General features: G+C 37.6%; 1 protein-coding gene and 1 pseudogene across 2 annotated transcripts in view; both read left to right on the top strand.

Moving 5' to 3' along the window:
* Positions 1 to 13,530, top strand: part of ARL6 (ADP ribosylation factor like GTPase 6) — a 44,378-nt gene that overhangs the window by 16,314 nt on the left and 14,534 nt on the right. For both annotated transcript variants that reach the window (XM_046003295.1, XM_046003294.1), the window contains exon 6: positions 11,246 to 11,375. In XM_046003295.1, the coding sequence (XP_045859251.1) occupies positions 11,246 to 11,375 (130 nt within the window). The remainder of the gene's footprint in view (positions 1 to 11,245; positions 11,376 to 13,530) is intronic.
* Positions 8,623 to 10,048, top strand: LOC123940457 (annotated as a pseudogene).

Below are 13,530 nucleotides of genomic sequence, written 5' to 3'. Positions count from 1 at the left end.
CCTTAGCTGAAGCCTTGTCCAAGTAAGTTATCTTTATGTACTAATGAATTTATTTTTGGGGATAGATTCCCAAGGAAGGATTTTTCAGCTGAGGTATACATGAACTTTAAAAAATTTTTAATTTAATTTTACTTTCTTACTGAAATATAGTTGACATACAATGTTACATTGGTTTCAGGTATATAATATACTGATTTAATAGTTATATATATCATGTGGTGCTTACCACGATTAGTGTAGTTACTGTCACCATATAAAGTTATTACAATATTATTATCATTTTTTTTTAAGATTTTATTTATTTATTTGACAGACAGAGATCACAAGTAGGCAGAGAAACAGGCAGAGAGAGAGGGGGAAGCAGGCTCCCTACTGAGCAGAGAGCCCGATGCAGGGCTCTATCCCACGACCCTGGATCATGACCTGAGCATGAGGCAGAGGCTTTAACACACTGAGCCACCCAGGCGCCAATATTATTGACTATATTCCTTATGCTGTACTTTTTATCTCAGTGACTTACTCATTTCAAAATTGGAAGTCTGTACCTCTTAATCCCTTCACCTATTTCACCCATCCCTCCCACCCTATCTCTTCTGGCAACCACCAGTTTGTTCTCTGTATTTATGAGTCTTTGTTTGTTTTGTTTGTTTTTATTCATTTGTTTTGGTTTTTAGATTCTTGATATAAGTGAAATCATGGTATTTGTTTTTCTGTGACTTATTTCACTTAGCCTAACACTCTCTAGGTCTGTCTATCTTGTCACAAATGGCAAGATCTTGTCCCTTATGGCTGAGTAATATTCTATTAATTGTTTACCACATCTTCTTATCTATTCATCTAATGATGGACATTTAGGTTGCTTCTGTTTCTTGTTACTCTAAATAATGCTGCAGTACACATAGGGGTGCATATTTCTTTTCAAAATCGTTTTTGTTTTCTTGGAATAAACACCCAGTACTGGAATTATTGGCTTGTATGGTATTTCTAAGAATTTTAATATTTTGAGGAACCTCCATACTGTTTTCCGTAGTGGCTGAACGAATTTACATTCCCATCAATAGTGCATTAGGGTTTTCTTTTCTTTACATTCTCACCAACACTTGATTTTCTTGTTTTTTTTGATACTAGCCATTCTGACTGGTATGATTAGTGATACTGAACATCTTTTCTATTTGCCATCAGTATGTCTTCTTCAGAGAAATATCTTTTCAGGTCTTCTGCCATTTTCAAATTGGATTATTAGTGTTTTTTGGTATTTAGTTGTATGAGATCTTTATATATTTTGGAAATTAATCTCCTATCAGATATATGATTTGGAAATACTTCCTCCCATTCAGTAGGTTGCCTTTTCATTTTGTTGATAGTTTCCTTCACTGTGTAAAAGCTTTTTAGGTTAATGTAGTACCAGTAGTTTATTTTTCTCTTATATCCCTTGCCTGAGGGAAAAATGTTGCTACAGCTGATATCCAAGAGATTACTATGTCTTCTTATTGGAGTTTTATGGATTTGGGTCTTACATTTAGATCTTTAATCCATTTTTAGTTTATTTTTATATATGGTATAAGAAAGTGGTTCAGTTTAATTCTTCTGTGTGTAGCTGTCCAGTTATCCCAACAGCATGTATTGAAAAGACTGTCTTTTCCCATTGTATTTTCTTGCCTCCTTTGTCGTAGATGAGGTGAACATATAAGCATGGGTTTATTTCTGGGTTCTCTATTCTGTTTCATTGATCTGTGTGTCCATTTTTGTATCAGTGCAATACTATTTTGATTACTGTAGCTTTGAACTATAGCTTCATATCTGGGATTGTGATACCTTCAGCTTTGTTCTTCTCAAGATTGCTTTGGCTATTTGGAGTCTTTTATGGTTCCATACAAATTTTAGAATTATTTGTTATATTTCAGTGGAAAATACTACTGGTATTTTGATGAGAATTGCATTAAAAATGTAGGTTCCTTTGGGTAGTACGGACTTTTTTTTTTTTTTTTTTTAAAGATTTTATTTATTTATTTGACAGACGGAGATCACAAGTAGGCAGAGAGGCAGGCAGAGAGAGAGAGGGAAGCAGGCTCGCTGCTGAGCAGAGAGCCCGATGCGGGACTCGATCCCAGGACCCTGAGATCATGACCCGAGCCGAAGGCAGTGGCCTAACCCACTGAGCCACCCAGGCGCCCCTAGTACGGACATTTTAACAGTATTCTTCTAATCCATGAGCATAGTGTATCTTTACATTTGTTTGTGTTGTCTTCAGTTTCTTTCATCAGTGCCTTATAGTTTTCAGAGTACAAGTCTTTTGCCTCCTTGATTAAGGTTATTCCTAGGCATTTTATTCTTTTTGGTGCAGTTGTAAATGGAATTGTTTTCTTAATTTCTCTTTTTGCTGCTTCATTATTGGTGTATACAACAAATTTCTGTTTATTAATTGTGTATTCTGCAACTTTACTGAATTCATTTATTAGTTTCAAATTTTTTTGGTGGAATTTTTGGTTTTACTGTATATACTATGTTATTTGTAAGCAGTGAGTGACAGTTTTACTTTTCTATGCCAGTTTGTATACCTTTTATTTCTTTTTCTTGTCTAATTACTGTGGCTACAACAGTAACCACAATAAAAGTGCAAGAGTAGACATCATTGTCTTGTTCCTACTTTTAGAGGAAAAACATTGTTTTCTACCATTGAGTATTATATTAGCTGTGAGTTTTTCTCTCTAACCCCACTTTGTTGAGAGTTTCTTATCATAAACTGATGTTATATTTTGTCAAATGCTTTTTTTGCATCATGTGGTTTTTATCCTTCATTTTGTTCATGGGGTATATCATGTTGATTTACTTGCTAATATTGAACCATGCTTGCATCCCTGGAATAAATCTAACTTTACCATGGTGTATAATCCTTTTAATGTATTGTTGAGTTCGATTGGTGAATATTTTGTTCATCAAGAATATTATGTTCATCAAGAATACTGACCAATAATATTTTTTTAGAGTGTTTTGTCTGGTTTTGGTATCAGTAATGCTGGCCTTTTAGAATGAATTTGAAAGGTTTCCTTCTAAATGGAAAAAAAAAAAAAGAAAGAAAGGTTTCCTTCTTCTTCTATTTTTTGGAATAGTTTGAGAAGGGTAAGTATTAACTCTTCTTTAAATGTTTGGTAGAATTCATCTGTGAAGCTCACTGGTCTTGGGACTTTTGTTTTTTGGGAGTCTTTTGTTTTTTTTTTTTTTTTTTTTTTAAGATTTTATTTATTTATTTGATAGACAGAAATCTCAAGTAGGTGGAGAGGCAGGCAGAGAGAGAGAGAGAGAGAGGAGGAAGCAGGCTCCCCATTGAGCAGGGAGCCCGATGTGGGGCTCGATCCCAGGACTCTGGGATCACGACCTGAGCCGAAGGCAGAGGCTTTAACCCACTGAGCCACCCAGGTGCCCCCGGGAGTCTTTTGTTTTTGATTCAGTTTTGTTACTAGCAGTCAGTCTGTTCAGATTTTCTGTTTCTTCCCAATTCTGTCTTAGAAGATTGTATGTTTCTAGGAATTTATCCATTTATTCCAGGTTGTCCAATTTGTTGGTATATAATTTTTCATAGCAGTCTGTTATAATCCTTGGTATTTCTGTGGTTCTTCTTCAGTCTTCTCCTCTTTCATTTCTGATTGTATTCATTTGGGTTCTTTATGTCTTTTTTCCTGGATGAGGTTGGCTAAAGGTATATCAGTTTTATTTATGTTGGTTTCATTGATCTTTTCAGTTGGCTTTTTAGTCTCTATGTCATTTATTTTCTCCTGGAACTTTCTTTATTTCCTCCTTCTAGTAACTTTGGGCTTTGTTTGTTGTTCTTTTTCTATTTCTGTTAGGCAAAGGATCATAATGTTTATTTGAGATTTTTTGTTGTCATTTCTTGATGTAGGCCTGTATTGCTATAAACTTCCCTTTTAAAACTGCTTTTGTGAGGAGTGCCTGGGTGGCTCAATTGGTTAAGTGTTGGACTCTTGATTTCAGCTCAGGTAATTATCTCCTGGGTTGTGGGAAGTGAGCCCTGCATTTTCTTCTCTCTTTCTCCCTCTCCCTCTACCCCTCTACTCCTCTGTGTATTCTCTCTCTCTCTCAAAAAGAGATCTTGAAAAAGAAATCTTAGGGAAAAAAAAAACTGCTTTTGCAGGACGTTTGGATTGGTCAGTTGGTGAAGTGTCCGACTTTATTTTGGGTCAGGTCATGATCTTGGGTTTCTGAGGTCAAGTCCTTCAGGCTCTGCACTCAATGCAGAGTCTGCTTGAGATTCTCTCTCTCCCTTCGCCCTCCCTGTATGCTGCTTATGCTAATCTCTCTTAAATAAAAATTAATAAATAAAATCTTTATTAAAGAAGAACTGCTTTTTGCAATTTCCCTAAAATTTTGAACTATCATATTTTCATTTTTGTCTCTAAGTATTTTTTTAATTTCCTTTTTGATTTCCTCATTGACTCATTGGTTGTTTAGTCTCCATGTATTTGTGTTTTTTCTGTCTGGATCTCTTGGTTGGCAGAAGCTGCTTCTTCTGTTATTTTGACATTTTTTAAGGCAAACCTCTTTCTGAAATTACCAAACCATCCAATTTTCTACCTTCCCATTGCTTTATGTTCATATAGTAACTTCACCTTTTCTTGAATCATGTTAGAATCTATAGGGATGCCTTTTTATAGAAATTCTGCACCCACACAGAAGCTACATTTTCAGTATGAGGTAAAAAGGTATTTCATGAAAAGTAAAAGATTTTCATGCCTGCTGGTGTAACTACAACAATGGCTTCATGAATTGCCTTTTATTTTTTCACAATGGCCCTTATACTGCATTCATTTATCTTGAAATGATGGTGGACATCCATAACTGCAGATCTCAATCTGTGATACCTATCAAATAATTCAACTTTTTCCTCTAATGCCATGACTTTTCTGTGGTTCTTGGGAGCACTTCCAGCATGACTGGTGGTACTTTGTATGGGTCCTGTGGTGTAATTCAGGATGTACAGTATTACACAAAAAGAAAAAATATGTGAGAACTGTGAGAGATAGATTTTTGTGGTACACGATTTCCTGGAGAAAGGAACTGTTTATATAGGATGATTAGTATCACATAGCATTTTAAGCAGATACTTCCAACACTTGAGCTCACTGCAATAGTAGCTACAGGAGATGGCTTTTAAATTATTAACAGTGGTACAGTATTACTACAGTTATATGTAGTTATGATTTAATACTGCATCTTTCATTCGTTTGCATTTTTCTTTACTGTGAATGCTACCATATTTGGTCTATGTATGCATAAGTATTGATAAATTTTAACTTTTTATAATAGATTTGTTTGTCTTTTATGGTAGTAAGTGGTAAAAATCATCTCATTTCTATATACATTTTATGCATTCATGAGATGCCTAACCTTTTCTTAATTTTCCTTCAGGGTTTCTAAGCTTCATGATTTGTTTACAGGATTTTTCAAATTGTTGCAAATCTCCAAAAGTGGATTAAGCCGCTGCCTTCGGCTCCGGTCATGATCTCAGGGTCCTGGGATCGAGCCCCGCATTGGGCTCTCTGCTCCGCAGGGAGCCTGCTTCCTCCTCTCTCTCTGCCTGCCTCTCTGCCTACTTTGTGATCTCTCTCTCTGTCAAATGAATAAATAAAATCTTTAAAAAAAAATATATTCTTCCAATATATATTTACTGAAAAAAAAAGGCACATATAAGTGGACTTGCATAATTCAAGTCCATGTTGTTCACTATCATTATCATTCATCCATTGATAGACAGGTTGTTTCTATACCTTATTCCCATTCTTTACATTTATTTTACCACTAATTATGATGCTCACTAGGGTTTGCTTTTTATCTTTATTGGGTCAAGGAAATTTTCTGTTATTCCTCATTTTTCAAAAGGTTCCATTATAACCTAGTGTTATAATTTACCAAATACTTTTTCTACATCTGTTACAGCAATAATATCATACCGTATTCACATCTATTAAACCAAACATACATTCCTGGGTTAAACCTCATTTGAATATTAACCTTTCGATATATCACTGAGTTGGATTTGCTAACACTTTATTAAAAATTTTTGGTTTTGTGCTCATAAGGTTTTTGGTTTATAACTTTCTTAAAATGCTTTAGTCATCAGGGTGATAGAAGCCTTATAAAATGAGTTGGAAAATATTTATTCTTTTTCTTTTTACTTTATTTTTTGGATTGGGTAGAATTGGTATTATTTCATCCTTAAATGTTCGATAGAAGCCATCAGGGCTGGGATTTTGTGTGTGTTGGCAGGAAATATAACGGAGTACGAGGGACTGTGAATTAGGAGTTAAATTTCATTAAATGATAAAAGGCTATTAAAGTTTTGTATTTCTCCTTAGGTCACTTTTGATAATTTTTGACCAGATTTTAAAATTAATTTATGTTACCAAGTTTACTGAAATAAAACTGTTTATATTATTCTCTTACTATCCTTTTAATGTCTGTAAGATCTGTGTATGTTCCTTCATTTCTGATATTAATCTTTTGTTTCCCCCAATTTTTCCTTGCTCTATTTTTTAAAGAGTTTATTGGTTTTATTAACTTTTTAAGAACTCTGGCTTTGTTAATTTCTTCTGTTGTTTTTAAAAAAATTTGTTAATTTCCCTTCTTTGTTTTATTATGAATTTTCTGTATATATATTGTATCTCATTGTCTGTTACCTTTTTCAGATAAAAAGTAGAAATCATTGATTTTACACCTTTTCTAATATGAGCATTTAAAGCAGTACATATTCTCTAAGGATTTAGTTACATGTCACAGATTTTGATGTTTGTTTCCTTTTTTATTTAGTGTGAAGTATTTTCTAACTTACCTTGTGAGTTCTTTTTTGATCTTTAGATTTTTTAGTATTGTGTTATTTAATTTCCATATATGGGAATTTTCTAGGTTTCTTTTTATTACAGATTTCTAACTTAAATCCATTTGATAGAATAACATATTCTGTAAGATTTCATCCTTAGAAACATTGGGTCAATATTTATGTTGGTCTGGCTTGGTGAATCTTCCATCTGCAGTTAAGTAAAATATGTATTTTGCTGTTGTTGGATGAAAGATCTATAAATGTCAGTTGATAGTATACATTTATTAGGTGCATATACAGTTAAAATTGTTTGTCGTTTTGAGTGAGTGACACTTTCATAATTTTTAAATGCCTATCTTTTTCAAAGAGAGAGGCAAACCAAGAAACAGGCAAAACCAAGAAACTTTAAAGAAGAAACTGATGGTTACCAGGGGGGAGATGGGTGGGAGATGGGCTAAACAGGTGATGGGGATTGAGGAGGGCACTTGTGATAAGCATGGGGTGTTGTATAAGCAGGTGGTGATGTATGGAAGTGTTGAATCACTAGATTGTATACCTGAAACTAATATTACACTGTATGTTAACTAGCTGGAATTTAAATAAAAACTTTTAAAAAGCACTGACATATAATAAACTGCACAGAGAGCAACAACAAATGTCTGTCTTTTCCCTTCATCTTGAACACTACTTTGTCTAATAATAATGTAGCCATGCCAGCTTTCTTACATTTAAATGTATGCATGTTTTTCCATCCAGTTCCTCTTGGCTTGTTTGTGTCCTTATGTTTAAAGTGTGTTTCTTGTAAACATTGTATGATTATGTGTGGCTTTTTTACCCATTCTGACATTCTCTGTTTCAGGGTAAATTCTAGCTGGACTAAATATTTAAATGTAAAAATCACACCAATGCAGCAGTAGAAGAAACTATGGGAGAAGTTTAAAATAATTCTGGGGCAAGAGGAGGCCTTTCCAACTATAACACAGAACCCAGAATCCTAAAAGATTGATGAATTTGACTACATAAAAAGTTTTTAATTACAAAACAAACCATGAGCAGTCAAAGGCAAATGACAAGCAAGGGGGTTATTTGCAGTTCATATCAGAGCTATAGGACTTTTTTCCTTACTTATGGTGTTCCTACAAATCAGTAAGAAAATAAAAACTTAGGGGTGCCTGGGTGGCTGTCAGTTAAGCGGCTGCCCTCAGCTCTGTTCAGGATCCCAGGGTCCTGCACCAGGCTGTCTGCTCCACGGGGAGCCTGCTTCTCCCTCTCCCTGTGCTTGCCACGTCCCCTGCTTGTGTTTCCTTTTCCTGTCAAATAAATAAAATTTTAAAAAGAGAGAGAGAGAGAACTTAATTGAAAAATGGGAAGTGGCGCCTGAGTGGCTCAGTCAGTTAAGGGTCTGCCTTCAGCTTGGGTCCTTGGATGGATCCTGGAGTCAGGCTCCCAGCTCAGAGGGAAGTCTGCTTCTCGTCTCTCTCTGCCCCTCAGCCCCATTCATGTTTTCCTTCTCTTTCTCTCTCAAAAAAATAAAATCTTTTTTTAAAAAAATGGGAAAAGGTTTGGGTAAGATAGTTCATTAAAAAAAGAAATAGAACCATCTTTTGAATACATACAAAAATTCTTGACCTTTCTCAAAACAAAGTAAACATATTCTGATAATACTTTTTACCTATCCACCATCATAAAAAGATCAACAGGTTTGATAGCACTCTTGGTAAGGGTACTGGAAATGTTCATTCTTACACATTATTGTTGATATATAAATTGATAAATTTTTAAAGGAAGTCCTCGCCCCTTTCTCTGTGGAATCACCATGGTGGCTGGGACCCTGTACACATATCCTGAAAACTGGAGGGCCTTCAAGGCTCTCATTGCTGCTCAGTACAGCGGGGCTCAGGTCCGCGTGCTCTCCGCACCACCCCACTTCCACTTTGGCCAAACCAACTGCACCCCTGAATTTCTCCGGTAATTTCCTGCAGGCAAGGTTCCAGCATTTGAGGGTGACGATGGATTTTGTGTGTTCGAGGGCAGTGCTATTGCCTACTATGTGAGCAATGAGGAGCTGCGGGGAAGTACTCCCGAGGCAGCAGCCCAGGTGGTGCAGTGGGTGAGCTTTGCTGATAGCGACATAGTGCCCCCAGCCAGTACCTGGGTCTTCCCCACCTTGGGCATCATGCACCACAACAAGCAGGCCACAGAGAATGCAAAGGAGGAAGTGAGGCGAATTTTGGGCCTACTGGATGCTCACTTGAAGACACGGACTTTCCTGGTGGGCGAACGCGTGACACTGGCTGACATCACAGTTGTGTGCACCCTGTTGTGGCTCTATAAACAGGTCCTGGAGCCTTCCTTCCGCCAGGCCTTCCCCAATACCAACCGCTGGTTCCTCACCTGCATTAATCAGCCCCAGTTCCGGGCTGTCTTGGGGGAGGTGAAACTCTGTGAGAAGATGGCCCAGTTTGATGCTAAAAAGTTTGCAGAGAGCCAGCCTAAAAAGGACACCCCACGGAAAGAGAAAGGTTCTCGGGAAGAGAAGCAGAAGCCCCAGGCTGAGCGGAAAGAGGAGAAAAAGGCTGCTGCCCCTGCTCCCGAGGAGGAGATGGATGAATGTGAACAGGTATTGACTGCTGAGCTGAAGGCCAAGGACCCCTTTGCTCACCTGCCCAAGAGTACCTTTGTGTTGGACGAATATAAGCGCAAGTACTCCAAGGAGGACACACTCTCTGTGGCGCTGCCGTATTTTTGGGAGCACTTTGATAAGGATGGCTGGTCTCTGTGGTACGCTGAGTACCGCTTCCCTGAAGAGCTCACCCAGACCTTCATGAGTTGCAATCTCATCACTGGAATGTTCCAGCGGTTGGACAAACTGAGGAAGAATGCCTTTGCCAGTGTCATCCTCTTTGGAACCAACCACAGCAGCTCCATTTCTGGAGTCTGGATCTTCCGAGGCCAGGAGCTTGCCTTTCCGCTGAGTCCAGATTGGCAGGTGGACTACGAGTCATATACCTGGCGGAAACTGGATCCTGGCAGCGAGGAGACCCAGACGCTGGTTCGAGAGTACTTTTCCTGGGAGGGGGCCTTCCAGCATGTGGGCAAAACCTTCAATCAGGGCAAGATCTTCAAGTGGACATCTCTTGCCGTCGCCTAGTTGCCTGTACCTGCCCTTCAGGGAGATGGGGGTCATTAAAGGAAACTGAACATTGAAAAAAAAAAAAAAAAACCGAAGTCCTTGCAGTAATCACTATCAAAATAGCAATTTACATATCCTTTAACTAGCAACTCTACTTCCCAAATTTATCCCACCAGACACACTGCCCATGTACAAAGTTTGCCCATGTACAAGGTTTGCGGTGTACACTTTTATTCATTTCAGCATTGATTATAGTTTTAAATATTGGCAACAATACAAGTATATCTCACTGGGTACTGATTAAACAAATTATGGTACATAGTACTCACAGGCAGAATATTCTGCAACTGTTAAAATAGTGAAGAAACTGCTCTTTATGTACTGGTATGGGACAAGCTCCAAAATATGAAAGTAAGTGAAAAGCAAGAGATATCAAACTGAATAGTCTGCTACTATTTGTATAAAGAATAATATGTAATAAGTGTTTGAAAATATTTCTAAAAAGATGCCAGGTAATAGGTGATATACGTTAACTCTTCTAGAGAGAAATAATGGATGGCCTGGTAGGAGGGAAATTCTTTTACTCTATACCATTTTGTGTCATCTGAATTTTGAACTATTTAAATGCATTAACTATTCAAAACAATGAAAAATGTTTCCAGAATTGTAACAAAGTAAAATATCTTGTTAAAATATCTAGTTTGTCACTTCTAACGAGTACCTAAATCCAAAATCAAGATCTAGTTTGTCTCCCTTCTACTTTCATTTGAAGTTTGACTCCTTTCTGTTGACAGTAAAAACAAAACAAAATATTTGATCCCTGTGTAGGTACTTCTCAGTAACTGCTTACTGAGCCCTAACTCCCACCTCACTCATCTTTGTTTTAAAGCTCCAACCAGAGGGCAGGTGTCTTTTTTTTTTTTTTTTTATTTGTCAGAGAGAGAGTGGAACAAGCAGAGGGAGCAGCAGGCTCCGTGAACAGTGAGCCAGATGAGGGACTTTGTCCCAGGACCCTGGGATCATGACCTGAGATGAAGGCAGACACTTAACGAACTGAGCCACCCAGGCATCGCAGAGGGTGGATCATCTTAACAAAAAGTATTTTGTTAATTTTCCTGTCATTCAGATACATTCTTGACAGTTTATGTCTTTAAATATTTGTGTATATGTGGTACAGAAAGAAGTGGTTGGAAAGTAGTTTTAGTGAATTTCAATTTGAAGAATTTGGGGAAATGACCAAAAAGCTGAAGGGGTGATGATAGTCTTATTTTGTCTTTTAGATATTAAGCACCGCCGAATACCAATCTTATTTTTTGCAAACAAAATGGATCTTAGAGATGCAGTGACGTCTGTAAAAGTGTCTCAGCTGCTGTGTTTAGAGAACATCAAAGATAAACCATGGCATATTTGGTAATGTTTTATACTTACTCTTCATTACAGCATTCTAAAAAAAAAAATCTCCGAGCTTCAGTTCTTTGCTAAGCTTATGTGTAAGACACCTAACATGATAGGATGTAAGCCAAGGATTTAGTTGTATAGAATTGTAGCAGTGCAGGTATTCATGAATATATTACTGTTAATATTTTTTCCAATCTTGGCCTGCTTGGCTGGCTCAGTCAGAGCATGCAGCTCTGAACCTCAGAGTTGTGAGTTTCAGCCCCACAGTGGGTGTAGAGATTACTTAAATAAATAAATCTTTTTTTTTCCACTTTTTTAAAATTTCTTTACAGTGTAACAGTATTCATTGTTTTTGCACCACACCCAGTGCTCCATGAAATACTTGCCCTATTACCCACCACCTGTTGCCCAACCTCCCACCCCCTACCCCTTCAAAACCCTCAGGTTGTTTTTCAAAGTCCATAGTCTCTCATGGTTCATCTCCGCTTCCAATTTCCCTCAACTCCCTTCTCCTCTCCATCTCCCCATGTCCTCCATGTTATTTGTTATGCTCCACAAATAAGTGAAACCATATGATAATTGGCTCTCTCTGCTTGACTTATTTCACTTAGCATAATCTCTTCCAGTCTCATCCATGTTGCTACAAAAGTTGGGTATTCATCCATTCTGATGGAGGCATAATACTCCACCCTGTATATGGACCACATCTTCCTTATCCATTCGTCCGTTGAAGGGCATCTTGGTTCTTTCCACAGTTTGGCGACCGTGGCCATTGCTGCTATAAACATTGGGGTACAGATGGCCCTTCTTTTCACTACACCTGTATCTTTGGGGTAAATAGCCAGTAGTGCAATTGCAGGGTCATAGGGAAGCTCTATTTTTAATTTCTTGAGGAATCTCCACACTGTTCTCCAAAGTGGCTGCACCAACTTGCATTCCCACCAACAGTGTAAGAGGGTTCCCCTTTCTCCACATCCTCTCCAACACATGTTGTTTCCTGTCTTGCTAATTTTGGCCATTCTCACTGGTGTAAGGTGGTATCTCAATGTGGTTTTAAATTGAATCTCCCTGATGGCTAGTGATGATGAGCATTTTTTTATGTGTCTGATAGCCATTTATATGTCTTCATTGGAGAAGTGTCTGTTCATATCTTCTTCCCATTTTTTGATACGATTATCTATTTTGTGTGTGTTGAGTTTGAGGAGTTCTTTATAGATCCTGGATATCAACCTTTTGTCTGTACTGTCATTTGCAAATATCTTCTCCCATTTCGTGGGTTGCCTCTTTTTTTTTTATTTTTTTTTTTAATATTTTATTTATTTAACAGAGAGAAATCACAACTAGGCAGAGAGGCAGGCAGAGAGAGAGGAAGAAGCAGGCTCCCCGCGGAGCAGAGAGCCCGACGCGGGGCTCGATCCCAGGACCCTGAGATCATGACCTGAGCCGAAGGCAGCGGTTTAATCCACTGAGCCACCCAGGCGCCCCTGCCTCTTTTGTTTTGTTGACTGTTTCCTTTGCTGTGCAGAAGCTTTTGATCTTGATGAAGTCCCAAAAGTTCATTTTTGCTTTTGTTTCCTTTGCCTTTGGAGATATATCTTGAAAGAAGTTGCTGTGGCTGATATCGAAGAGGTTACTGCCTATGTTCTCCTCTAGGATTCTTATGGATTCCTGTCTCACGTTGAGGTCTTTTATCCATTTCGAGTTTATCTTTGTGTATGGTGTAAGAGAATGGTAGAGTTTCATTCTTCTACTTATAGCTGTCCAGTTTTCCCAGCACCATTTATTGAAGAGACTGTCTTTTTTCCACTGTATATTTTTTTCCTGTTTTGTCGAAGATTATTTCACCGTAGAGTTGAGGGTCCATATCTGGGCTCTCTACTCTGTTCCACTGGTCTGTGTGTCTGTTTTTATGCCAGTACCACACTGTCTTGGTGATCACAGCTTTGTAGTAAAGCTTGAAATCAGGTAACGTGATGCCACCAGTTTTGTTTTTGTTTTTCAACATTTCCTTAGCAATTCGGGGTCTCTTCTGATTCCACACAAATTTTAGGATTATTTGCTCCAGCTCTTTGAAAAATACCAGTGGAATTTTGATCGGAATGGCATTAAAAGTATAGTTAAATAAATAAATCTTAAAAAAACAAAACAAACAAACAAAAAACACCTT

The sequence above is a fragment of the Meles meles genome, chromosome 4 (genome assembly GCF_922984935.1).
Source record: "Meles meles chromosome 4, mMelMel3.1 paternal haplotype, whole genome shotgun sequence".
Classification (NCBI taxonomy): Eukaryota; Metazoa; Chordata; class Mammalia; order Carnivora; family Mustelidae; genus Meles; species Meles meles.
The sequence above is the reverse complement of the archived record's forward strand: the minus strand, read 5'-3'. Positions and strand labels throughout refer to the sequence as shown.